A 27,719-nucleotide genomic window follows, 5' to 3' on the forward strand; every position below is an offset into this window, starting at 1 on the left:
AGCAGCAGGGAAAAAGGTACTTTATCAATACAGACGTCCGTACAAATTCAATCATTCAGATATATGAGATTGCCTCCAGCAAACACGAAACAACACCCAAGTCGGCATATCAACATAACCCCAAATTTATGCACAACATACAGAAGAACAAATGCCGTGTCAAACAACTACCAACATGTTGTGCCGTATTGTCAATCAGGTACAAAGAGCTGGTATTTCATCTCCGGGAGAATTTGGACACAAGGTACACTAGAAAGAAGCAGCCAAGGGCAAACAGGACCACATGAACAAGATGGTTTGAACCGTTCTGTATGATGCTCTTGTTCATTCGCCTCATGTTGTTCTTGACCCCAGCCTGGGCCTTCGTCAGAGTCATTTGCTGCAACAAGAAATAGTTTTAAATGAGGCACTATCATGGAGGCATATTCCATGTTTTCCAGCACAAAAAGACACACATTACATTGTTGATGAACACTCGCATGCTCTCAACAAACATAAGGAATATGGCAGACAACAGATATGTAGTTTGTGGTTCTTTAGGAAATATTTTATAGAAAACAAATGATATGAAAAAAAAAACCAGAACAAAACAGAAAGTTACATTTATGAATGATGAACCCTGCTAAGCTAGAATGAGTGGTTACAGTCTAATTTACTTTGCTAAATAATCTTTATCATTCTTCGTTCCAACGTATCAAGTTACTAGAAATGAAGTAATGCTAAATCAACTGCTCAACACCTGCGGAACTGAAAAATAATCAAGGTCCAGAGCAAATCATTATCTTTTAGAAGTCTTTACATCTGAAGGAAGTGACAAAATAACAAGCACTTAAGGCTTGTGGTTCAAATGCATGACATTAGAACTTACAATTCCAGTTCCCTCTTTTGTTTTGAGAAGCAACTATTCTGTGGAATTTTAACATAATATGGCTGCACAAGGACAACCTGGACAAGATAGTCAATAATAAAAGTAGGCTCAAATCAGATCATTGAGGCTTTCAGACAGTCACGCATGATATAAGGACATGCCAACCTTGGTCACTCAATTGACTAGAGCGAGACGACTGGCCAAATGCATTTGAGAAAACATAACAATAAGAATAGATGGTTATTATATCCCATCCTTACTGCTAAATCATTATTATAGAATTGTGATGTCCTTGATTTGTTTATTTATCTCAGCTAACAACCCTGTTATATCTCTGCTTTTATTTATCGTGCTACCTCTCTAACTGTCCACCTATAAATGGGGGTGATAACGGATCATGGCCCTAGTGATCACTTCACAATCCAACTTGGCCCTTAAATTTTTTAGCTCAAAATTGTATAAGATTAGAGCCCGGCCCTTAGATTATCTAGGCCAAATTTAAGGCCCTTTTACCACCCCTACCTATAGATGGTTCTCGCTAAGCCACAGGCTTGAGCAGCAGCAGCTCACCTTCCACAACACCTAGCTCACCTGTACCTGAGCTGAGTAGGTACCCCAAGCGGTGACCAGAAGAAGAAGAACCCATGGAGGTGGAACTGGAAGAGGATGAAGCTGATAACGTACTAGCAGAAGAGGACCAATCTGATGAGGTGTAAGCTGAAGATGGCCATCAGGAGGAGGATCAGGCAGGACAAGGGATGCACCTGGAGATGAGGATGATCCACCTCCGCCCACCACCTGAGAGATGGACTGTGAGGCATCATCATGCTCCTGGACTCTGCTATTTCGCCAGGGCGCTTCGCATGCTGTTCCACCGTGTGACATCCTAGAGTTTTTAAATGCTAAGTAAGAAATATTAGATACGATATTATGCATAATCAACCAAGAAGATGGACTCGAATACATTTATGTGTGCATGCATGTGTATGTGTATAGATGCATATGTCAGAAACCGTAAATAATTTTGTAAACCAATGCAAGTATACATATGAAAGCGAATAGGCATCTCTCTAAAATCATGTTAAATCAAAGTCTTGTTAAAGTCAAAGAGAGAAAATAAAAGTTTGAACATAAAATGACAGGTCCTTTGAACCGTAGTGTTCAAAGATTTAATTTATCTGTCAAATTTCAAACTAATCTGCTTTGAAAATAATTTCTAAAATATAGCTCAAATGAATTTTTGTCCAAAACCAAAGTTGTAGGTTTTAAAAATAAACAACTTTCGTGTTCAAAGTTTTTCGAGTTGCTACACAAAAGTGGGAGAAAAATTTGAATTTCAAAGTGTATTGGATATTTTCAAATGCACTCAAGTTTCAATTTTTATCTTTGAAACGAAGTCTCAAATGAAAAAGTGCCTAAAACGAAAGTTGTAGATCTCGAAATTTTAAGCAAGTTTGGTATTCAAAAGTTTTTCGTTTGACCTCGGGAGAAAGGAGAAAAATTGAATTTACAAATGAGAGTTTTGAACTTCGCTTTATTTACGATTTTGCCCTCGCTCCATTTCCCTTCTCTGTTCCTGCAGTGACGCCGTTCGCCGTCGAACGCCGTCGCCTCGCCGTCGTCCACGCGCCGCGCCGCAGCCCTCTCCGCGCCTCTGGTGTTTCCCTGAAGCTTCGCGACATCGCCACGCGGCGCCATCCCGTGCGCGCACGCCGAGGACCGCCATCGAAGCGCCACGGCGAAGCCGTATCGCTCCGGCCGACCGTGTCACGCCCTCCCCGTCGCCTTGACTCGCCTGGACCATTTCCGCGGGCTCCGAGCCGTCCTCAACCTCCCCTCCTTCCTTCTTGAGCGCGAGCACCCCGCCCCGCGAGCCCCTGTTGCCGGGAACGGCCGCCGCCGCCGCCGCCCCCTAGCTCACCGTGGAGCTCACCCCTCCACCCTTTCCCGCGCCAAACGGACCCCGTAGCAAGCTCCCTTGACCTCTGCTGGTGCTCCCCGACCTGCTCGCCGCCGCCCAGGCCCGCCGGGAACGCCGCCGCCGCGGACCAGTCCACCGCCGGCCGCCCCTCTCCGCGGCGAGGCCACCACAGGCCACCATCTGGAGCCCCAAGCCCCTCCAAAGGTAGCTCTTGTGCCCCTCTCGCTTTTCCCCAGTGGGGCCCCCACCGCCGGAGCCTCTCCTCGCCGGGAAAAGCTGCGCCCTACCTCCTCTGTTCCTTCCCCGTCCAAGGACCCGCGCTGAGAAGAAACAGAAGTCCAGGGGGCCAAGCGCAAAAACGCCATGAACTCAAAACAGCGAACTTTGAAAATACCTATAAAATCGTAGAAAAATCAGAAAAATACAAATCCAAATGTTTTGGAATCCTTGCAACAAGACCTACAACTTTTGTTACATCCAGTTTTGCATTTGACCAATAGTTTTATCTCTATATTAAATATTAGTTTTATATACCTTTGTATGTATCTCCTGTTGTAGTCCTGAAATAAGGCTAGTTTTTGGACAGTGTGCTATACCCTAGATGATTAGCTTACTGTAAAAATTTGATGACATTTTGACAAATCTAGCTATATGTTTCATTAGATCTTGGTTTATGCCTATGTTAAATATAATTAAATACACAGGGTTATATTTTAGTTTTCATGAGCTGAAATTTTTACAGGAGCCTTAATTTAGTTTCTAGATGCTATGGAAAATTTTTGGGAATTTTTAGTAATGTATCACTAGTCCTTTTGTTTTATTCATGAATAAACTTTGTAAATCAAAAACCCTAGTTTCCTTCATTAGAAAAATCTCATATTTTTATTAGAGCTTGGTTTTCAAAACATGATCATGCCTGTACAATTTTAGGCACTAAAACTAAGTAGTTTACTTTGTGGATTTGTAGTTAGACAAATGCCTAGGAAAGGAATCTAAATTACTATGCTTGCTGTATAGCTCAATAAATTATGAAAACTTTACCACAAGCTCATCTTAAGGAATCTAACCTACTGATACAATTTCAATACCAGAACTTGCATTCTTTACCCTAGAGATTTGTTTTTGCACACTAGTAGTAATAGATTCATGAGTTTTTATGATTTATTTGTTACATCAAATGACCTGAAAATTTTACTGTGCACTAGTGAACCAGTAAAGCATCTCTCATAACAATATCAGCACCATTCTATATTTTTAGCTTTAGTTATAGTTTTCTCTTGTTTTCCATGTGTTAATATGATGAAAAACACTTTTCTGCATTTTTCTGAACTAATATAAAAGAAAAGCGACACACCCAGCTCTTTTATGAGTTAGTATAGATAAAATTCCTACTCTATAAATGACTGCCCAACAGGCTAAAAAAGAAAGTAGTAGCACCTTCCAACTTGAGTTTAGTTGACCTCCATCTATATCAAGAAATGAATGCATTATATACATTTCATACATATGCATTGTTGTATTTCATTTAGGTACGATAGAAGAATCGCGTGAATGACGTGATATCGGAGCCGAGCCAGAAGACGGTGAATGGTGGACACGTCTAGAAGATGGACGGGTGGATCCCGATGTACAAGACTGAAGGAAGCTGCTCGTTGAGCAATTCTCCTCTAACTAACACTAACCTAGTGTTAATTCCAGGCAAGCCCCGGAGCATGTCCTACTATTTTAAATTTATGCAACTTATTATTGTTTCTATCTACTTGCGCATTTAAGTTTACAGGAGTTGCTTGGAACCTTAGCTGCATGATCCTAGGTACCTATGCTTGAACACTAGTATGTGTAGGTCGCTAGTTGGCTAGGCTAATGGTTCGGTAGAAGTCGAGTGATTTCCTGTCACTCGCGAGAACTATAGGAGTTGAATGTCTACTATATACTGCAACTATAAGGCTCACGGGCGGGGTTGTGGTACTTGTGATACCCCGTCTGTTTAGTGAAAATGGATAAGGCCGCAGTGTGTGGTAGTGGTGGTTAAGCGTTTGAACGTACTAGACACATGCCGAGAATATGGTAATCGGTAAGCTTAAGTACCTGATTGGACCGGCAAGTGGACTTTACTTTCACCTTCTTTGAACGTCGTTTCTCATGCGCGCACATGCGGGTGCAGAGTCGTCGTACTCTGTAGTCGAGGACGGTGACCCTGATCCACAACCCGGAAAGAAAGGGGAAATGTTGCACGTGTGACTCTGCGAGTAACCACGTGACGTGTGTTTAGGTCTGCCTTGCAAGGTTAACAAATTCGATTCGAATCGTCCGCTTCTCACGGTTTGGGACTGCTTAACCCTTCTGCTACATAGAGTAAGAAGTGAAAGATGATGATGATGAATATGGATGATTGATGAAAGATAATTGTTTCCACCATTTATGCTATTGGATAGATGCTCACCTAGAATGGTTAATTGAACTAGAACCTGAAAGCTAAAATATAAAATTAAGGATCTACTCTTTACTGCTTTTCGGCAAACAAACCCTCAAGCTAAAAGCCTTGCATGTCTAGATAAAGGGCTAAGTATACCCTTAGTCGGGTAAGCCTTGCTGAGTATTAGTATACTCAGCCTTGCTTGTGGTTTTGTTTTTCAGGTGGTACATCTGAGGATGTGGCTGACGTCATGTACGGGCTTCATCATGACGTCTTGTTTCGTCGCTAGACTATCGTTCGTTTTCCGTCAAACTTAAACTCTGTTATACTTTTATGAATTCAAACTTGGTTTGTAATAATAATTCAATTTTATACTCTATGCTATAAAATTTGTGGAATGTTGCATTCTCTGGACTGCTTTGTCGATCCTGTTCAAGTGGTTTAATCGGGATTTTACCCGACAGCACTGCCGGATTACTCCGTTTTAAGTGTGTGTTAACCCTGATTGTTGTTTTGATGATGGTTAGCGCGCTTAAGCCGGATTAACTTAGGCGGGGCTGCCACACACCGCCTTCACATGATAGTAGAGATCGAGTACATCGGAGCTCAGAGGAATCACCCAAGATACCGAGAGGAGCGGATAGTGTCAGTACACATCCGCGCACAAGACTTTGACCATGGAGGAACAGTGGAATTGGCTGTGCACCGCGCCTTAGCACCCGGAGTTACCTTCGCCGCTAGGATCAGTGATGCAGCTAGCCAGGCTCTTTCAGTGTTATGCCACTACGGAGGAGCTGAGTTGGACGACACCCATGGAGGCACTTCCCTCGACGCTCTCCAGGCAACATGAGGAGCGTGATAGTTGGAGTGCAGAACCTCTTAGACACCATGATGGTTGGCTCAGGGTGGCGGGTTGGACTCACCGCCACCCTTAACACTCAGATGGAGCGCAATGCAAAGGAGCTACAGCTAGTTCGTCATCAGCTAGCGAATGCTAGAAGGGAGAATGAAGCACTCGGAACTGCACTTCAGGGAGGAGATCCAGCCGCCCAGGCACAAGACGCTACAGATGACTGGATTGCCATGATTCCAAAAAATGGAAACCGGTCTGACCTGCAACTAAAACACTATTGCAAACAACTGGGGAAAAACCCAAACCCAACCAAACACCACCTGTGGCAACTACAACTAGGTGATTGGAACCTTCAAACAAATATATGTGCTAACAACTAACTACAAATGTAGAATTACGATAAAAAAGCCATTGAGTTTTCTTCATGATTCGCCCCCACACTATTACTAAAATTAGTTACTTACCAGCTGAGATATGAAATCATTTTGATACTTGGCCTCTGATTGGATCTCCTGAGCAACCTGCGGTACAAAATCAATGGCTTATCTTAGAACTAAATCAATGTCTAGCTAAAAGTAGAGGGGGAAAAACTACAGGTATATAATACATGCTAAAATGGTCACATAACATTGGTTTCATTTAATGAATAAAATTGGACAAACTTCTGAAACAGAGTTCATTAAATAACTCATAGGAAAATTCAACTAGTATAACTTACTCCTCTTAGCTTGCGGACTTGTCCACGAAGTCCGAGGATATGATTATCCAAATCAGCATTGATAGGGTCGATCTGGAGCGAAATCTCGCTGGAGCTTGATGATGCAGCAGGCTTGTTGATGCAGCAGGCATGACATTAGAACTTACAATTCTAGTTCCCTCTTTTGTTTTGAGAAGCAACTATTCTGTGGAATTTTAACATAATATGGCTGCACAAGGACAACCTGGACAAGATAGTCAATAATAAAAGTAGGCTCAAATCAGATCATTGAGGCTTTCAGACAGTCACGCATGATATAAGGACATGCCAACCTTGGTCACTCAATTGACTAGAGCGAGACGACTGGCCAAATGCATTTGAGAAAACATAACAATAAGAATGGATGGTTATTATATCCCATCCTTACTGCTAAATCACTATTATACAATTGTGATGTCCTTGATTTGTTTATTTATCTCAGCTAACCACCCTGTTATATCTCTGCTTTTATTTATCGTGCTACCTCTCTAACTGTCCACCTATAAATGGGGGTGATAACGGATCATGGCCCTAGTGATCACTTCACAATCCAACTTGACCCTTAAATTTTTTAGCTCAAAATTGTATAAGATTAGAGCCCGGCCCTTAATCATACACCAATTGGCTGGTTTTAGCTGGATTGTTTATACATTGCTTTACAATAATTCACGGCATAAGTGCAATGCTACAAGATGTAGATACCATTACGGATCTCTGGACAGATGGGTTTGATTCCAGCTTGTAAACAAATCATAGAAAGTACAGTGTATTGTCAGCACTATATAATAACAATTAACATGGGACAGATCAAAATGTATTCCCACCATGAAATAAAATAGTTTATCATCACAAATACTCGAGAAAATAATATGCTTTCATGTACAGTGGTTGATATGGAGTCACATGGCACCGTGCAGTGCAACATTTTTTTTTAAAAAAAAGAAAATGTTTGCAAAGTCCGCGTAAGTTTACTGCACAACTCAATCAGCTAGGAGCCTAGGAACATGGAGAGCGGAAAAATTATTGGAGAAAAAACAAGATTTGACATGAATAATTTCTTCTATCTTTTTTTTGCAAAGGGAAGAGATACTCCTGCCTTGCAATATCGCTGAGAAGCCAGGTCGGGTGTAGCAAAAGTGGACAGTCTGACCTAGCTAGCATTGCCTTTACCTCCATCATTCAGCAAGGTATTTTTTTTTTTGAAACAAACCGGCAGGAGAGCTGCCCGCTTTATTAAAAAGGAGGGTGCCCGATGGGCAACAACTAAAAATTAGCACAGTACAAGCCCAAGCACATGTCTTCAAAAAAAAGTAGAAAACCGGCCGGCCAAAAGAAAGAAAAAACCAAAGAGAGAAACAGACTCCCGCTAAGCCAAGATCGCAGTCAAGTGATTGGTGCCCGCCGCCATCCAGTTACTCGCATGGTCTTTAATCCTTGAGATCACCATCGGGCATGGTGTTTCCTTGTGCTTGAAAATTCTTGCATTGCGTTCAAGCCAAATCTCCCAAATCACCAACATGATGAGGCTTCGCAAACCTTTTCCATCGTTTGAAGGTAGTCGCGCTAATATGGTCCACCAATCCTCCAGTGATTGGAAAGGCTGCCCAGCTACCGGTCTAAGTCCCTCGAGGCCCAGGTGGCCATAGCATCCCAAATTCTCTTCACAAAGCGGCAATCTGCAAAGAGATGGATCCATGTTTCTTGTGTAGCGCGGCATAAAACACAGTTAGTGTTGTGCGGCCATCCCCTTGCTGCAAGACGATCGGCCGTCCAAATCCTGTTTTGGATGGCAAGCCAGCTAAACATTTTGCATTTCAGCGGCGCCCAAATCTTCCAGATGAGGTTATCAAAGCTAGTGGAGGAAGATCCAACGAATTGTGCCTCATAGGCCGACTTTGTTCTGAAAGTACCATCTGCAGTGAGCTTCCAAGTAATGTTGTCTGGGATATCTTGATGTAGCCTTGTTTGGCTCACTTGATGCCAAAGGTCACAATATTCCCTGAAATGAGCCGGTGAGAAATGTGCATTATGAAAATTAGGGTCACGCACCCAGTTGCTATTCAAAAGCGCAGCTCGGAGGCTTCTGTTCTTTCTTCTTGAGATGCTGAAGACTGTTGGTGCAATGTCCCTTGGTCTGCGGCCCTGAAGCCAGGCACTTTCCCAGAAGGAAATATTTTCACCGTTACCTATGGTGATTGTTGTTGCTGCCGCAAATAGCTGTTTATCTGTGCTTGTGCATGGAGTTTCAGAGTCCAACCATTGGCCAATTTCCTTCTTACATTGCTTCCAAAGCCAACGCAGTCTCAAGGCTCTTGAGAATTTGCCCAAGTGAAGGATACCCAGACCTCCCCCTTTTTTGAGCTTGCCGCTCTAAGCCAATTGACTTTGCATTTTCCACCTGTCAGCACATCGTTGCCCACCCATAGGAATTGTTTTCGTTTATTGTCAATGAGCTTGAGTATTTCTTTTGGCACACGCAGGGCTGAAAGGAGATGTATTACCTGTGAGGTCAAAACCGACTTCACAAGTGTGAGCCTCCCTGCCATACTCACATTGCGACCGTTCCACGCATTCAGCTTACCTATCATTTTATCCACTACCGGTTGGAAGTCAACACTTTTCAGTCTTGTCGTTGACAGAGATAGGCCCAGGTATCTAATTGGGAAACTTGCTCTTTTTGCCGCGAGGCCGATGAGTACTGGACTTAGATCAATACCTTGGCAACATATGGGGATGATTGTCGATTTCTGGAAATTTGTTTTGAGCCCAGTCACTTCGCCAAAGGAGTTGAGAATATTGGCTAGAGTGCGGACCTCATCCTGAAACGGAGCGACGAAGAGGGCGGCATCATCCGCATACATGGAGATGCGCAAGTGCGGGCCTTTACCCCTCAGTTTGGTAAGCGCACCCATCTCAGTAGCCAATTCGAGAATTCTCTGCAAAGGGTCAATTGCAAGGACAAATAGAAGCGGCGAAAGAGGGTCGCCTTGTCGTAGACCTCTTCCATGATGAATCGGCGGATTGGGTACCCCGTTGAGGAAAACACGTGAAGTGAAGGTGGATAAAAGTGCAGCAATCCAATCCCTCCAGCGCTGCGGGAAACCAAGATGTTGGAGTAGGTTAAGAAGATACTCCCAACGAACCAAGTCAAAAGCTTTGGTGATGTCAAGTTTAAGAAATAAAGCGGGGGTCTTGTTTCTGTGATACCGTCGCGCAGCTGTCCTCGCGCGCCATGAAGTTGTCATGTATGCTCCTTGTTTTGATAAAAGCACTCTGACACTGTGACACGATGGAGGGCATGTATTTCTGTAGCCTGAGTGCAAGAGTTTTGGTTATGACTTTGACGAAGGAGTGAATGAGACTTATTGGCCGGAAGTCTCCTACAGTGTCGGTGCCATCTTTTTTGGGGATGAGAATTATGTTGGCCGAGTTAATTAGTTGCAGACTATTCAACCTGAGACAATGAAAAGCGTTAGCCGCTTCCATAATATCCTTCTTGATGATGCCCCAACAAGCTTTCAGGAAGGCACTGGTGAAGCCGTCCGGCCCCGGTGATTTGTCCCCCGACATCTGGTCAATGGCGTTCTTTATTTCCTGTTCACTGAAAGGATCATCCAGCGCCCCTTAGATCGTGTTGCTGGATACCAAGGAGGTCCCAGTTGAAGTCAGCATGCCGGACTGGTGGGTGTTGCATTGTCGCCGTGAAGTGGGACTGTATCTCAGCGGCTTTTTCCTCATGTGTAGTTACCCACCCTGCATCTCTCTTCTTGAGACGTTGTATGAAGTTCTTCCTCCTTCGCGCATTGATTCTCCGGTGAAATTTTTTTGTGTTGGCGTCCCCCAATTTTAATTCTCGCAGTCGGGCTGCTTGACTACGGCGGGCGCGCTCAATGACCGCCAGGCCTTGCACTCTTAGTTTGAGCCTTTTATGTAGAGATTGCTCCTCCGGTGATAGCTGTCTGTGCTCCTGCGCCTCTTCCAATCTAAGGATTACTTCAAGGGCCATGTGTAAATGGAGTTTGGCGTCGGGGATGAGCTGTTTGCTCCAGGCACGAAGAGCCTCGGCCGTGGCTTGGAGCTTGTGGTAAAGCTTATGGAATGGCTCATGATGCGGAGAGTTGCTGTTCCATGCAGCTGCAACCACCTCACGAAAATGCGGCAATTTGATCCAAAAGTTTTCAAATTTGAAGGAGTTTGGACGCCTAGGTCCAGTTTGGTTGGAGAGAAGTAAAGGGCAGTGGTCAGAAAGCGATGTAGACAGAGCGTGGAGGACGTGGCCGCTGAAGTTGGTGTCCCATTCCTCATTGCAGAAGACACGATCTAATTTTGCCTGCGTCGGGTTTTGTCTCTCATTGCTCCAAGTGAATTTCCTATTCTGGAGATAAATTTCTCTGAGATCGCAGTCGTCTAGGGCTTCTCTGAAGCACCGCATAAGCCTCGTGTTGAGTCGGTTATTATTTTTATCACTTGCCTTGTAGATCATGTTAAAGTCGCCTAGTAAAAGCCACTGCACCCCAGGCTGTGGCTTCAGCTGCTGCAGCTCATGCAGGAAAGCTTGCTTTCTAGATGAGAGTGTTGGCCCGTAGACAACTGTGAGGACGAATGTCGAAGAAGTTTCAGTGGTGGAGACAGTTTCAGCAAGGTAATTGACTTTAATCAGAGAACAAAATCAGCATCTTACCAGGTGAGGCGCCTCACCTGGTCAAAAGATGAAGAATTTAGAATACTCCCACCAACGCGTGTGAGGTGCAACCGTGCAAGCCTTTAAGCGAAGTGGATTTGTACTCGAAATCTGCCCAAGGTCGATACACATACACTGTGAGACAGCAGCAGTGTTAGAATGTAAACGTGTGGCCCATGGGCCTGCCACAAGTGGCTCCCCTAATGGCCTATATGTACTCCCTAATTGTCACTATTGATGGTAATCCAAGTATTATCAAACCCTAATACTCTCTCATGGTATCACAGACAGGATCACGATCCTCTCCCTTCCGCTAGAGCCGCCGCTGCAGCGGATCTCGCCGGCCTCCCATGCCGTCGCCGAGATCCCCTCGCCGGCTCCCCTCCCCTTCCCCGCGCTCTCACATGGCGCCCGATCCCGATGCCACTGCTGAGGAAGAGCGCCGCCAGCGCCAGGCGGCAGCGGCCGCCGCCGCCAAGGCCGCGGCCGATTGTGAGGCCGCCCTCGACGCGTTCGACGCCAAGCACGCCGCTGTACACGCCCAGGCCCTGGCGGTCGTCAACATCAAGGTGTTGGTCCCCATCACCCTTGATCGCATCGCCAACAACTACGACCAGTGGCGCAAGGTGTTCCTCATCACGCTCGGCAAATACGTCCTCACCGACCATGTGCTCTCCGACGACGCGCATCCGACGCGCTCGACATGGCAGCAGATGGACTGCACCGTGCTGTCATGGATCTACGGCACCATCAAGGACGATCTGCAGTAGCAGGTCATGCTCAAGGAGCCCACCGCTCACACCGCGTGGCTCACCCTCGACAACGAGTTCCTAGGACAGCGAGAGTCCCGCACTCTCTTGCTGTCCGCCGAGTTTCGTTAGTTCAAGCAGGGCGCCCTCAACATCACCGACTACTGCCGGCGGTTGGAGACGATGGCGAGCGCCCTCGCTGAATTTGGCGATCCCGTCGGCGATCGGACCTTGGTGCTGACGTTGATCCGCGGCCTCAACAGGACGTTCCGCCACATGATGTCGCACTTGAAGCTCCACCGCCCCTTTCCCACGTTCGACGAGGCGCGCACCCTCCTTCTTCTTGAGGAGATCGACCTCCAGGATGCTGCCGGCGACGAACCGCCGAACCCAACCGCCCTCTTCGCCTCTGGTGGCGCCCCTCAGCGCCCCCCTGGCGGGTCCGGGCAGACCGGGGCTACGGTGGCCCTCCCGGTGGTCACGCGGGCAGCTCCAACGGCGGCAACGGTGGTCGCAACAACCGCCGCCGCGGCAAGAACAAGAACAACGGCGGCGGTGGTGTTCCTGGTAGTCAGGGGGCCAGTCAAGGGGGGGGGGGGTCTACCGGCCTGGACCTCCTCCACCGCTGGCTCCCATCCCTAACCCATGGGCGGGCACCCTCCAGCTCTGGCCGCACCCCTACGGCTCCGGAGGCGGCATGCATCGACCCCCAACGGCGCCATTTCAGCAACCTCCGGCCGCGTTCCACGCGCAAGCGCGGCAGCAGCCCTACTTCGCGTCGCCACAGGTGCCCTACCTGCAGCCGCATGGGGGCAACCGGTGCCCCCTGGCTTTGGCTATGGGGGTGTGCCCTCTTCGCCAACGACGCAGCAGCAGGCTCCCTGGACTCCTATGGCTGGCGGATCTTGGCATCAAGGCTCACTGATCGACAACTTCAACACCATGTCGCTCAATGTGCCTCCACCTTCGGCTGAGTGGTACCTCGACTCTGGGGCTGGCTCCCACATGTCCAACACCGCTGGTATACTCACCTCCTCCTTTTCTCCACCCTCATATCCTTCATCCATCATTGTCGGTAACGGGGCGACACTTCCCGTTACATCCGTCGGGTCTACTTCTTTTATCACGCCGCGTCGGTCACTAGTTCTTTCTAATGTTCTTGTTGCTCCTGGCACTATTAAGAACTTGATTTCCGTTCGCTGCTTTACCACTGATAACAATTGTTCTATCGAATTTGACCCGTTCGGTCTTTCTGTGAAGGATCTTCAAACCAGGAGCGTGATCGCCAGATGCAATAGTTCGGGCGATCTCTACCCGTTCTTTGCTACACCCACCACCAGCACCGCCGCCCTCGCAGCCATTGCCGCCCCATCCACCCTATGGCATCGTCGTCTCGGTCACCTAGGGTCTGATGCTTTGTCCAAGCTTCTTAGTTCCAAAGTCATTTCATGTAATAAGAGCACCACCGAAACTTTGTGTCATGCCTGTCAATTAGGTCGTCATGTACGCCTACCTTTCAGCTTGTCTACCAGTCGTGCATCTAAACCTTTTGATCTTATTCATTGTGATCTTTGGACGTCTTCTATTCTTAGTGCATCGGGGTATAAATATTATCTTGTCATTTTAGATGATCGCACTCACTATACCTGGACATTTCCTCTCCGTCTCAAGTCTGAGACGTTTGAGACGTTGTCCCATTTTTTCGCCTATGCACGCACACAGTTTGGCGCCCCCATCAAGGCCGTCCAGTGCGACAATGGCCGCGAGTTTGATCACTCCTCGGCCCGCACGTTCCTCCTTACCCATGGCGCCATTCTCCGTATGTCGTGTCCTTACACCTCGCAGCAAAACGGTCGTGCCGAGCGCATTCTTCGAACGATTAATAATATTGTTCGCTCCCTCCTATTCCAGGCTAGCCTACCTCCCGCCTACTAGGCTGACACCCTTCACACTGCCACATATCTTCTCAACCGTCATCCCACTAAAACCTTGGCTGGTCGAACTCCATACCTCGCGCTCCACGGCACACCTCCCACCTATGATCATCTTCGCGTGTTTGGATGTGCTTGTTACCCTAACTTGTCATCCACCGCCACCCATAAGTTTTCGCCTCGCTCCACACTGTGTGTCTTCCTCGGTTATTCCGCAGATCACAAAGGTTATCGGTGCCTGGATCTCCACTCTAATAGGATTATTGTCTCCCGACATGTCGTGTTCGACGAGTCGTCCTTTCCCTTCGCCGACATGTCCACAACTCCAATTGATCCTGGCACTCTAACTTTTTTGAGCGATGATGACACCACCACTTTGCCCATTGGGCCTAGTGTTGCTCCTGCAGGTCCTTCGGACGTCGACGCGGCTGCTCCACCGTCCGGCGCTGCTGCCCCTGCCGACACACCGTCGCAGGTTGCTGCCAGTAGCGCCAACGCGGGCAGCTCTGACTGCGGCGCTGCTGCCCCTGCGGACACGCTGTCCCAGGACGCTGCCAGTAGCGCCACCAGCTCGCACAGTACCGCTGCCCCTGCTCCGCAGGTCGCTGCCAGCGGTACATGGCGCACCGTCTCCACCACACCGGCCGTCGTCTCGCCGGTGACCAACGCCCACAGCATGCGTACGAGGGGCAAGTCCGGGTTCATTCAGCCAGTGGACATACTCAACCTCAGTGCTACTGTCCTCTCTCCGTTGCCGGCGTCTGTTCGGTCTGCTCTTGTTGACCCGAACTGGCGTGCCGCCATGCAGTCTGAGTTCGACGCTCTCAAGGCCAACGACACCTGGACCTTGGTGCCTCGGCCTCCCGGCGTCAACATTGTTACCGGTAAATGGGTTTTTCGGCACAAATTTCTGTCAGATGGTTCTCTTGACCGTTACAAGGCTCGTTGGGTTTTGCGTGGCTTTACTCAGCGTCCTGGCATTGATTATGATGAGACTTTCAGCCCGGTTGTGAAGCCTGCCACAGTTCGTTTGGTTCTCAGCTTGGCTCTCTCTCGGTCTTGGCCTATGCATCAGCTTGACGTCAAGAATGCTTTCCTTCACGGTCACCTGACAAAGACAGTATATTGTGCTCAGCCCTCTGGTTTTGTCGATGCATCACGTCCTGATCATGTCTGCCGCCTCAACCGGTCACTATATGGGCTCAAGCAGGCGCCGCGCGCCTGGCACACTCGGTTTGCCTCCTTTCTTACTTCGATTGGATTTGTTGAGTCGAAGTCAGATACCTCTTTATTCACCTTTCACCGAGGCAGTGAAGTGGCTTATCTCCTCCTATATGTTGATGATATTGTGCTCACAGCTTTGTCGTAGAGTTTCCTTCACCGGATTATTTCAGCTCTCCGTCAGGAATTCTCTATGACTGACATGGGTCCACTTCATCATTTCTTGGGGATTTCAGTTGAGCGCCGTGGTGATGGTCTGTTTCTTTCACAGCGACAGTATCTCTTGGACATTCTGGACAGGGCGGGCATGCGTGACTGCAAGCCGTGCTCCACTCCCGTGGAGACCCACTCCAAGTTGTCAGCTGACGGTACGCCTGTGACAGATCCTACTCACTATCGTAGTATTGCTGGAGCCTTGCAGTACCTCACTTTCACTCGTCCAGACATCGCCTTCGCTGTTCAGCAAGTGTGCCTGTTCATGCATGACCCCAGAGAACCTCACCTCACTGCTATGAAGCGGATCCTCCGGTATTTGCAGGGCAGCCATGACCTCGGTCTTCACCTTTCTCGGAGTGCACCTCTTGATCTTACAGTGTACTCTGATGCAGACTGGGCAGGATGTCCAGACACTCGCAGCTCCACCTCTGGGTATGCTGTGTTCCTTGGTGACAACCTTGTTTCATGGTCTTCCAAGCGTCAGGCAACAGTGTCCCGTTCGAGTGCTGAGGCCGAGTATCGAGGCGTGGCAAATGGCGTCGCTGAAGCTTGTTAGCTGCGGCAGCTGCTTGGTGAGCTTCGCTGCCCTCTTCGCCGTGCCACCATTGTTTATTGTGACAACGTCAGTGCCGTTTACCTCTCCACCAACCCAGTCCAGCACCAGCGCACTAAACATGTGGAGATTGACCTACACTTCGTTCGTGAGCGCGTCGCCCTTGGAGAAGTTCGTGTTTTGCATGTTCCCACCTCTTCGCAATATGCTGATATCTTCACCAAAGGGCTTCCGACATCAGTGTTTACAGAGTTTAGGTCCAGTCTTAATGTTCGCGGTGGTCACAGTTCCGACTGCAGGGGTGTGTTAGAATGTAAACGTGTGGCCCATGGGCCTGCCACAAGTGGCTCCCCTAATGGCCTATATGTACTCCCTAATTGTCACTATTGATGGTAATCCAAGTATTATCAAACCCTAATACTCTCTCAAGCAGCACCGGTCAGGAGCCGTGCCCAGTTCTCTGAATGCACCCACGGTCCACCGGCGCTTTTGAGCGCTGCTCGAGTTGCAAATGATAAGTTCAACCAGAATATGCCGTGCAGGAAGTCCACTGAGAAAGGTGCCGACTTTTGGCGCCAGTTTTTCCGTTCCTCCGTGCGGGCAATTGCAATATGATATCGCCAGGTCAAATTATAGTGCGTGGCCTTTTGGTGCTTGGAGATGGACAGCTCATCTGCAACTCTGATCAGAAAGAATCCGCGGTGCTCTCTGCTCGTAGCAACACGATCGGCGATCCACCGGGCCTTTTGAATCTCATGCCAATAAACAAGCAGCGGCAGCCGGGTTATGTAATTAAGCTGATGCTGCGGATCATAAGTAAACTAATGCCACACCCACCGCCCAGCGTGATGTGTCCAAGCGTGATGTGATATCTGAGCTCTGGTATGAGAAAAATTATATATCATCACCCAGCCACATCACATTTCATCGCTCAAGATTTTTGTGAGTGCTGATTCCTTTTTTTTTTCTTCTCATTCTCTTGTGAAGAAATCCAGAAACTGAAACTGAAAGGATGGATGCTGAAGATATGTGTACTTCTGAAGAAATCAAGTAAGTCTGACTGAGCAGCAGTGGCAAGCTCGCTCACAGCACATGACAGAAAGCTATGACTGGGCTTTGAGATGATCTGAGATGACCGCAGCACCGAATGCTCATTCCGCACAGCTTGAGTTGAGTGACAGTAGGAGGGCCAATGCAATGTTGATCGGAACATATCGAGTTGCCGCAGCATCGAGTACTATGCCAATGTTCTTCTTGGCATGTCACACGAAAAAAAGCAGAAAATGAAACTTGATGTGGAGCAGATTAAAGGGGAAGGAAAAAAGAAAGAAAGAGAGGAAGCGCTGCTGATCTTGTCAGGTGATAACCAAGTCCAATGCTGCTCTGAACATATTGTTCACCCCATTTAGGTTTCTCCGTTACCATTCGAATCGGCATCTCTGCATCCAAAATGGCGCTCCATCGACGGATCGCAATAATTTTTTTTTTTCAGGAGACTAGAGAGAGCACAAGCCCAGCCGGGACATTATGAGCTGTGCTTGGTGTTTTCTAAGAGGAGATGTTTAGGTTTAAGCGGGGGCGCGCGTCTAAACAAATGCGTGGCGCTAAGAATCCCAATGCCTTGACTGACAGCAATCCCTGCCCGAAAGGGCCGACCAGGCGCAATAAAAGATGTGGGAAGAAACAAAAACAAACGAGCGCCCCCTGGCCTATCTCCCGCTCTTTCCTACCGCTGCCTTGTAAACTAAGCCCCTCATGCATGTGGACTCGGCAACAGTGGCCGCTTAGTTTTTGCGCCGGGTTTTGGACTCTGCTTTTCCGCTCAGTGCCCGCCCTCGTCGACCTGACCTGTTCAAGATCAGGGATGCTGGTTTTCCTCAGCAGGATCTGGGCTGGTGGTCTATCATCTTCTTCACCACCTAGCTTTCTTCGTCAGGCTAAAACTGCCAGATGCCTCTTCTCTTGCAAAGTTCAGAAGTTAGCAGGATTTAACGACACAGGCTAGGCTGGTGATCGGATGAGCGAGTTTGTTCTTCAACCTTTTACTGACTACTAGTACTCGGAAATCATCCGGAGATGACAACTATGCATATCAAATCAACAAATGTCAGGTAAAATTTCTCTGTTGAGCACTGTGAAATTCTGCAGGCTAGGATACACAAAACTGTCCCATAAGGCAAGGGCGCGAGGCAACGGCTACTGCGCGAAACTAGCAGAAATTCCTGGCAATTTTAGGGGGCATGTCCGGCATAACGCAAGTGGCCTGAGGAGTTCACCGCCACTACTAACCCAGTAATCCTCGTCAGTGAAAATGCCGTCACGTGAATAATCCAGAACATGATTTTACAGGCGATTTTTTTTTAACATGGCACCTGAAAAGGAACAGGTAGCCAGATCTACCGCCTCCCTGGCCCTGGCGAGGGGAGGAGGGAGAAAAGGCCAGAGAGATCTACCGCTCCACGGCTCTGCCTCTACCCAACGCAAGCGGCGGCTGCGTCGACTGACTCAGGCGAGAACACAAGTACACCTCACACCCACCTCCCCCGCACCCCACCACCCACCTCGTCTCCACCTCCGCTCCGCAGGCGCTCCTCCTCCTCCTCCCCCACCCGGCCACCCCCTCCGTCTCCTCCTCCGCTTGGCCGCCTCCTCACCCAACGCCGCGACGTCGGGGGGAGCCAGCCCGCGCGCCATGTCGGAGGAGGACGAGGACCAGCCGCCGCCCAAGCGCCCCAGCGCGTCGCCGCCCGCGGACCAGGTGCTCGAGAACGTGCTCGAAACGGTGCTCCAGTTCCTCGACGCGCCGCGGGACCGGAGCGCGGCGTCCCTCGTCTGCCGCTCCTGGCACCGCGCCGAGTCCGCCACGCGCGAGGCCGTCGCCGTCCGCAACCTCCTCGCCGCCTCCGCCGCGCACGCCGCGCGCCGCTTCCCCAACGCGCGGAGCCTCCTCCTCAAGGGCCGCCCGCGCTTCGCCGACTTCAACCTCCTCCCGCAGGGCTGGGACGCCTCCGCCTTCCGCCCCTGGGCCGCCGCCATCGCCGCCGGCGCCTTCCCCGCGCTCGCCTCGCTCTACCTCAAGCGCATCCCCGTCACCGACGCCGACCTCGACCTCCTCTCCCGCTCCCTCCCCGCCTCATTCCGTGACCTCTCCCTGCACCTCTGCGACGGCTTCTCCTCACGCGGGCTCGCCTCAATCGCCTCTCATTGCAGGTATCGTGTCTATCCCTCCTCCTCGTCCTCCTCTGCGCCATTCCGATGCGTTGCTCTCCTGTTACAACTTGATGATGGGTCCTCCCTACCCTACAGGGGGCTGCGAGCGCTCGACGTGGTGGAGTGCGACATGGCCGAGGAGCAGGAGGTCGTGGACTGGGTGGCGGCGTTCCCGCCGGAGCCCACCAACCTCGAGTCGCTCTCCTTCGAGTGCTACGAGCCGCCCGTTGCCTTCGCCGCGCTCGAGGCGCTCGTGGCGCGCTCCCCGCGCCTCCACCGCCTGGGGGTCAACCAGCACATCTCCCTCGGCCAGCTGCGCCGCCTCATGGCGCACGCGCCGCGCTTGTCTCACCTCGGCACCGGTTCGTTCCGCCCGGCGGACGGCGGCGAGGAGGGCCTCGGATTCGGGGAGGTTCTCGCTGCATTCTCGTCCGCTGGGCGAGCGCGCACGCTTGTTTCTCTGTCCGGTTTCCGTGAACTCGCGCAGGAGTACCTGCCGACCATCACCGTGGTGTGCTCCAACTTGAAGACCCTTGACTTGAGCTACACCCCGGTGACTCCCAATCAGGTTTTGATGTTCATCGGGCAATGCTACAACCTTGAGACGCTATGGGTACTAACCTCAATTGCTGCCTTGGCTTGGTTCATCTGGCTGTGTGCTGCTGTTTTGCTGATGACGACGACTTCTTTGCTAGGTACTTGACTCGGTACGCGACGAAGGGCTTCAGAACGTGGCAATTTCCTGTAAGAAACTCCAGTGTCTTCGTGTGCTCCCATTGGATGCGCATGAGGATGCCGACGAGTTGGTATCAGAGGTTGGCCTTACTGCCATCTCACGGGGCTGCCCTAAGCTCCGTTCCATATTATATTTTTGCCAGAGAATGACCAACACTGCTGTTATCGCCATGTCACAAAACTGCCCGGAGCTCAAGGTATTCCGGTTGTGTATCATGGGACGGCACCAGCCTGACCATGCAACTGGGGAGCCTATGGATGAAGGGTTTGGTGCCATTGTTCAGAATTGCAGCAAGCTTACCAGGCTATCCACATCCGGGCACCTTACTGACCGGGCATTTGAGTACATTGGCAGGTATGGCAAGTCCTTGAGGACGCTCTCAGTGGCGTTTGCTGGAAATAGTGATATGGCACTGCAATACATCCTCCGGGGCTGTTCAAAGTTAGAGAAGCTTGAGATAAGAGACTGCCCATTTGGTGATACCGGCCTCCTCTCGGGGATGCACCATTTCTACAATATGCGGTTCGTCTGGATGTCAGGCTGCAATCTGACCCTGCAAGGGTGCAAGGAGGTGGCTCGGGGATTACCACGGATGGTGGTGGAGCTGATAAATGGCCAGCCTGAGAATGAAAGGGCTGAAACTGTGGACATCTTATACATGTATCGTTCGCTCGATGGGCCAAGGGAAGATGTACCACCATTTGTGAAAATCCTGTGAAGCTTCTTCTGCGGAGGCATGGTATGAGTGGCGCCTGGGAGTATCTTGCTTCTGCACTTGATATGATAAGCGCAGATCTAATGCAATCTATGTAAGTTGGAGCTGCAGATATGGTACATTTTTCGCTTTCAATTTCTAGAGAAGGATTTCCAAGCACTTATTGGAGCAGCGGGCAGGGTGCTCAATTGATGTTGTGCTTGTAGGAGTTCATCAGTGTGTGCAAAAATTTTCTACCGCAAGACCATAAGCGCAGCAGAGCAGGCTTCTTCGAGGGGGCGTCATGGCCGCCTCAGTTTTGTTTGCTGCTCTGGGAGACCCCAGTCTCTGAGGATCATGTTTCTAGGCCAGCGCAATCACCATGGTTTCTCTTCTCTGATTTTTCAATGTGAAGCTTGTTATCATATTAAATTCATTAGACCTTTCCCTTCTGTTGTTGTTGTCGTCGCGTATTTTTCATTCCACTTTCGCGTTTCCAAACTATGAGCAAAGCCTCCTGAACTGTGAGCTAATGCTGTTAAATTTCATTTTTCCCTGTCTCGAGTTTTTGTAATCGCTGTTGATGTTTAAAAAGTCTCTGCGCCTGTCTTTTCGTTATCTCATCTGAATCCAGAGCTTTGGCTGTTGCTATCATATTACTGGAGGACCTACAGTCACAGCCTGAAAGCTCTATCCATGGGTTCCCTTCCCTCCTCACTGAAAGGTCAGCCAATGGTCATGCTTATTAGGCTGACCACAGCGGAGGGAGCAAGAGCAAATTTGCTCCCTCCTCGTTTCTCACGCCCTTTCTGTCTACAGTGCCAAACAGTGCATCTACAATGTCAAACAGTATATTTGCTCCTTCATTTGCTCCCTCTACTGTGGTCGGTCTTAGGCCCTGGTCCATCAAGTGATGATTGCGCGCCTGGCGTCCATTTGTCTTGACAGCCCTAGTTCCTCGCCGACGTGTTCGCCGTCCACAGTCAGGCCGGCGACAGCGACGGCCGGTTCTACTAAGCCTTCCATCAACTCCTGCTGCTTAGCGATTATATGATGATGATGAGTCGATGATGAGGTTTTCTTTTGCCCCAACGCAAGTGTCATGCTGATGGTCTTTGCACGCTCGCTGTGGGCGTACTAGCTGCCACCACGGCCTCAGCTTCCTTCGGCTGCCCTGCCGGCCACAGTTTCGGCGAAAGAAAAGCCTGGATGGCGACCAGTCCTCCGAGGAAGCCCTTGTGGATCCGGACGAGAAGAAGGAAAAGCAAGGAAAAATTTCTCGGCGAGAATTTTCTGAGAAAACCGAAAATCCTATTTCTCGGCGGGGTCCGGTTTTTTTATTTATCGCCCGAAATTTTCGGCCCTTTTGAATCTCCGCCCAAACCAAATTGGTGCAGCAAAATATTAGGCCACCCTGTTGCCTTCTAACACTAAATCTTATTCATATTCCATTCCCCATCTCTCTCGGTCCCTCCACGACTTCATAGGAAGCCATAGCGATAGCGGTGGCCATATTAAACAGACTGTTTGTTGTGGCAAGAAAGTCATATTTATATGCATTATTGTATCTTGTTTATACTATTAGATTGTTTGGAAATAATCTAGGTTACTTCCTGCATAAATTGAGAATTTTTTTTCTAAATTTCATCCGAAATCAACATGGCAAATCCGATAATTTTTCGAGAAATTTGTTAAACGCGTTTCTCGCTCACCTTCTGTTTTTTTTCCTTACCGGTAAGGAAAACCTTGGGGAAAAGACGACGGCGAGATGGCAAATGATGGGGGAGTGATGACCGGTCGATGGCGATGGAGATCGATCGATCGATCCGTCGTTTGACTGGGCTGGTCATTGAGTGACCGGGTGAGTGGAATGGGGGTAGTAGATGCCAAGCGAGCGTGAGGACTGGAGATTCAGAGGACAGTGAAATCTGCAGCTATGGTGAAAGGCCGGGCTTCCCCCAGCAAACACTCATTGGCTTCCTTGACCGTCTCGCTGTCGCCAACAGTTGGGCTTGTACCCTCGTTTTTTTGCTCGCCGTCAATGATTGAAGGCGCGCTCGAACTTTACGAACGAATAGGAAAGAAATTTATCGCCACCGCAAGTGGTAAATCTGCCTTGTTGTCACCACCATCGCGAGTGGTAACTCTGCCTCCTTGTTTCTGGTAGTATCTAAAGCAATCAGGCCTGAGCTACTGAAAGGCGGATTACGTACTGAAAGCTGCGGCCACCGATCGCCCCAGCAAGTGTCCGAACGCTACTGATGGCGATCTCCCGGCCCAAAACAGGAGATCCCCATCATCGATTCTGATAGTCCGAGACCGGACTGAGTTATCGCATGATGGCGCCTCGAGGCCTAGCGGTTGGGATCCGTCGCTGTTTCTCGCCATCTTCAGGCATCATGTCAAATAATTGGCTGCTGTTCCAACTCGGCCTCGGGGAGAAAGATCGGGAAATCCGGCAGGTCTAGTGGACCTCATGCTTCAACTGCGTGCAAAGCGGCGGCCATGGAAAAGCGAGGCGAGGGTCTCTCTCTCTGTGCATTGTGGAAGGCTTTGGTTCTTCGAGAGGCAGGGGGCTGATGGTGGCCGCCTGATGAGGGATCGATTCACCCTGGAGGAAAGTTGCAACTGCTATGAGCCATGTGGAACAGCACTTGCTGTGTGCAAACCTTTTGAGTACTCTACACTAGCTGGCATCAAGGGCCACTGCTATTGCATGGTAGTTTGGAAGGACGTACGCAAGTTTAGAAACATATCCTTTTAATAAAAAACGTGCTCCAGCCACTGTCGCGAAAAATAAAATCAGAAACAGGCAAGAGGGGGCATTCATGGCAAAATGCATCTTTCTCTCGCAATTTTATTATTGCTGTGCCTTTTTCTCTCCTCATTACGTTCTATAAACCACGCCTTTCCCGGGCTCATTATGTTGGGTAAAAAGGATGGAAATGATGGCTGAAAGTTTGATTCAGCGTGGTGCTGCACGCCTATTTTAACCCCTTCACCGGCTCCAAAACTAGCAAAAGGTGAGGTAACTTCTTTTTCCCCGGCCATCAGCACGGGGACATGGATCATCTGGTGTGGCCACTCGACGATCTCTTCTGAAAGCTAGGCGCCCTGCGCCCATCCTGGTCTCAGGGCAGGCAGGCATGTGTTCCCAAATCTGCAGAGGTGTTAGCGGGGTTTTAATTATTCAGATCTTGTCAGACTTCATGGCTCAACCGAACTGCATATGAAGAAAGCAAAGCATGGCCAGTTATCGCTTTTGCACTGCACCTCATGATTATGGGGCGATCAAGCGCAAGCTTAACTCCTAACTGCTTCCTGCAGTGTGGGCCCATGGCGAGTAGGGCTTGCAATCATGTGAATATGCGAACAGTGAAGAGATTGGATTTCTAGGGTTACTTTATAGAGTGTCAACACCTTAGAGTTTTCATTTTATTTTGTGGTCATGTCACCTTTTCTCACCCTTTGTTGATTGAGGTAGCAGGGCCATGTTCCTAAATATCCAAGATAACACATGACCAGCGTGTCCACATGCATCTGAAGAGCCCTAGAAAGAGGAGTCCTCCACTAAATCCTATCCTAGCTCATGGGCTTCTCTGCGTGAGCCTGATGCTTGTTGTGTGCCGGCCGGGAGAGAATCATTCGCCTACTGCAAGCAAATGTCAAAGTTCTCGCCTTCTCGGTGAAATGAAATGCACTGCGAGCGCATCTTTTGTCGAAACATCAGCAGAGGATATAGTACCTTTGCTTTATAGGAAAAAGGAAAAGCAAAGCGGCTTTGTATTTGTGGAAGCTGGATTGCAAGAACATATTCCGTAATCTGAACCGCGAGCGATATTAGTCAACGGCTTCTGGTACGTGCAACGTTTCTGGATGAAGTGATTGATCATATTATTGAACCTGGCCGTAAGGAATCAGTTTTTGAACCTAGTTTTTCACCTCTCCAAAGTCCAAACAGAGAACTTGAAATGTTCCCATTTCTATTTTTTTCAAAAAAAAAAGGGTGTGCCCATTTCAAATTTAGATTGCTCAGTTTCTTCGTCCGCCGACATACTACTTGAAAATTCTTTCATTCACTCTATTCGTTTCAACCAGCCAACAGTGTTTTTCTCTCACATCAAATCAACACCAGCCACCAACCAGCCAATAGTATTTTTCTCTCACAACAAATCAGCACCAGCCACCAGCCACACCAGTCTTTGTTGATATACTAATCTATGCACAAATGCCGCACACAGATGACCTACCTACTCGCCAACCATTTAATCTGGGTCAACATTAGTTTTTAGGTGAAGAGCTTATGCCAAAGAAAAACTGAGGAGAATTTCAAAAGTTTTGGGGGCCTCAATCAAGCACTTTTCTGTTCATCAACTAACTCCTGTTTCTCACTTTCAACCATTGCAGAGAGTATTTTGCACGCACTGCTCCCGGACATGAACATGCCAATCCACAAGTTGCTGCTCCCATCCAGCGGCCAATCGCCGGAGTGGACAACTCAACCCCGACCAATCCAGTTTCGGTCTCCCCGGCGAACATGCACGGCACAGCCGAGCCGAGCCATTGCTGCCCTAGCAAAGCGACAGGTGAAGAGGCCGGTCTGGTTCGGTGGCGGGCGCTAAACGATGGGGGCCGGGCCAGGCGGCCAGCCGTGCCGTGCTCTGCTCTCGCGCTCGAGGTTCGGGGTTCGCCATGTGATCTCCTCCAGAGACCAGCCAGTTGCAGGTGAGTACGAGCAAATGATTGAGGGCTCCTCCCCTTATAGTTTTCCATCAGGCCCGTGGGCCGTGGGCCGGCCCGAAGCACGAGAATTGGGCCCGGTACACGGCCCGGCCCGGCACGGAGGTAAACGGGCCCGGGCCGGCCCGGCACGGGCGTCGTGCCGTGCCTGGGCCGCGCCGCAGGCACGTGGGCCGGCCCGGCCCGGCCCGGTTAGCGTCCGGCCCGACTCGGCACGTGAGCCGGCCCGTGAGCACGAAGCCCACGAAGCCCGCCAGGCCGAGCCGGCCGGCCACATAAGGGGGAGGGGGCGGCCGCGGGCGCTTGTAACCCTAGGCCCCCATCCATTCCCCGCCCTGGCTCCTCCGTGGCTCCGCCTCGTCTCCTCCGCGCTCTACCTCCCCCGCTCCTCGCCAGATCCGCTCCACGCCTCCACCCCGAGTCCCCGACCTCCACCGTCCACCCCACCGCTCCGGCGTAGATCCGTCGCTCTCCGACCCCCTCCTGTCGCGCGGATCGCCGGTAACCCTAGGCCCCTCCATTCCCTGCCCGCCTGGCCGTCCGCCTCGTCTCCTCCTCCTCTCCTGCTTCCCCCGCTCCTCGCCAGATCCGCTCCACCCCGACCTGCGCCCCACCTCTCCCGCGTAGATCTGCCGCTCTCCGACCTCCTCTGCCTCTCCTCGGACAGATCCGCCGCTCCAGTGGACCTCCTCTGACTCTGCTCGGTCAGATCCGCCGCTCCTCTCATGCCCTCACCTCCTCCCCTCTCCTTTCTTCTACTTCTTCCTCACGAATCCTCCTCTCCCCTCTTTGCGAGTCTGTGTGGCCTGCAACTCCGGTGAGGGCGTCGACGGCAACTTCGGTCTTCGGTGCTCCGGCAAAAGGTAAGTCAGAACTCGCCTTTCTTCTCATTCTTCCTCACGAATCCCCCTCACAGTCTCTCCTCCTTGTGCAGGCCGTGAGGGACCGAAGACCGGCGATGGCCGCCGACGACTCCTACAACAATGAGTTGCGGTCGATGGGCTTTCGCGGAGATGATGAGGATGACCTGTCTGCGGATGCCGCTGAGTTGTTTGGGAGCAATGCTACCATCGACCTGGATCCAGAAGGCCTTCCTCAGGGGACGGCCGCTGGATCTGGCACTGGCAGCGCGAGCACCGCCGCTGCCACTGAGTCTGGCTCGACCAGGAAGAGGAGGGCGTCCACCTCCAAGGTCTGGAAAGACTTTGATGAGATCTATGAGGTAATTGATGGTAAGGAACGTCGAACTGGTGCTAGATGCAAGCATTGCAAGAAAAACCTCACTGGTAAATCAACCCATGGTACTGGTCACTTGAAGCGGCACATTCCTATATGCCCTGTTTCGAAATCTCGTAATGCCATGACTCAAACTCAACTTAAGTTTAATCCTGATGGCTCTGTGCACCTTTGGGAGTACAAACCAGAAGTAGCTCGTACTGAGTTGTGTAGGTTAATTACTCGTCTTGACCTGCCTATTTGTATTGGTGAGTCTGATGCTTTTGAAGAGTACATTACTACTGCTCATAATCCTAAATTTGCTAAGGTGTCTAGGCAAACAACCACTAGAGATTTTGCCAAGTACTTCACTGAATGTCGTGCTCAGCTTGTTGAGTGCTTGAAGTCTGTATCCTCTGTTTCTCTTACTTCTGATATCTGGTCTGGCAATGCTAAGGAGGATTACCTTAGTGTGGTTGCTCATTTTGTGAATGCTGATTGGCAACTAGAGAAAAGGATCTTAGGTCTCAGGTTGATTGATGTGTCTCACAATGCTGAGAATATTGCTGAGCGTATTACTTCTGTTATTGCTGATTATGGGTTAACTGATAAAATCTTTGCTGTTACACTGGACAATGCTGCTGCTAACACTAGGGCTATTAATCAACTTAATCCTTGTTTTGTCTGGTTATGTTGGTAGCTTGTTCCTGCATCAAAGATGTGCTTGTCATATCATAAATCTTATTGTTAAGGCTGGTCTTGAAGTGTTTAAGCCAATGCTTGGTGCATTTAGATCTGCTATATCATTTCTAAACTCATCTAACCAGCGCATTGCTGCATACAAGTCATATTGCATTACTGTTGGTGAAAGACCTCGCAAGTTTGGCTTGGATATGGATGCGAGATGGAATTCTACCTATCTTATGTTAAAACATCTCCTGCCCCATAAGGACCACATTCTCTATTTTCATCACTACTC

General features: G+C 49.7%; 2 protein-coding genes across 5 annotated transcripts; one reads left to right on the forward strand and one right to left on the reverse strand.

Annotated features, from left to right (window-relative positions):
- Positions 1–6,911, reverse strand: LOC120648241 (bet1-like protein At1g29060; the record flags this gene model as incomplete). Its single annotated transcript, XM_039924973.1, has 3 exons — positions 1–379; positions 6,523–6,579; positions 6,777–6,911. Coding segments are annotated over 3 exons (354 nt in total), but the record flags the coding sequence as incomplete, so codon positions are not given.
- An 11,698-nt stretch (positions 6,912–18,609) lies between these two features.
- On the forward strand, positions 18,610–21,359 carry LOC120647051 (transport inhibitor response 1-like protein). Of its 4 annotated transcripts, none has more exons than XR_005664670.1 (4): positions 18,649–19,355; positions 19,452–19,968; positions 20,051–20,917; positions 21,013–21,359. XR_005664670.1 is itself a non-coding variant. In XM_039923659.1 (3 exons), the coding sequence occupies exons 1-3, from the start codon at positions 18,838–18,840 to the stop codon at positions 20,807–20,809; spliced, it is 1,794 nt and encodes a 597-aa protein (XP_039779593.1). In that variant the 5' UTR covers positions 18,610–18,837; the 3' UTR covers positions 20,810–21,359. The 4 variants fall into 4 exon arrangements, 1 of the variants encoding a protein (XP_039779593.1); XR_005664672.1 differs by having other exon boundaries at positions 20,051–20,900; positions 20,979–21,359; XR_005664671.1 differs by having other exon boundaries at positions 20,051–20,900.
- Positions 21,360–27,719: the final 6,360 nt, after the last annotated feature.

The sequence above is a fragment of the Panicum virgatum genome, chromosome 9K (genome assembly GCF_016808335.1).
Source record: "Panicum virgatum strain AP13 chromosome 9K, P.virgatum_v5, whole genome shotgun sequence".
Taxonomy (NCBI): domain Eukaryota; kingdom Viridiplantae; phylum Streptophyta; class Magnoliopsida; order Poales; family Poaceae; genus Panicum; species Panicum virgatum.

Excerpts from the sequence above, each read along its gene's own strand:
- LOC120647051 (XM_039923659.1), top strand. The coding sequence starts at position 18,838 with ATGTCGGAGGAGGACGAGGACCAGCCGCCGCCCAAGCGCCCCAGCGCG. Across the intron at positions 19,356-19,451 it reads TCAATCGCCTCTCATTGCAG|GGGGCTGCGAGCGCTCGACG; the intron begins GTATCGTGTCTA and ends CCTACCCTACAG. Across the intron at positions 19,969-20,050 it reads ACAACCTTGAGACGCTATGG|GTACTTGACTCGGTACGCGA; the intron begins GTACTAACCTCA and ends CTTCTTTGCTAG.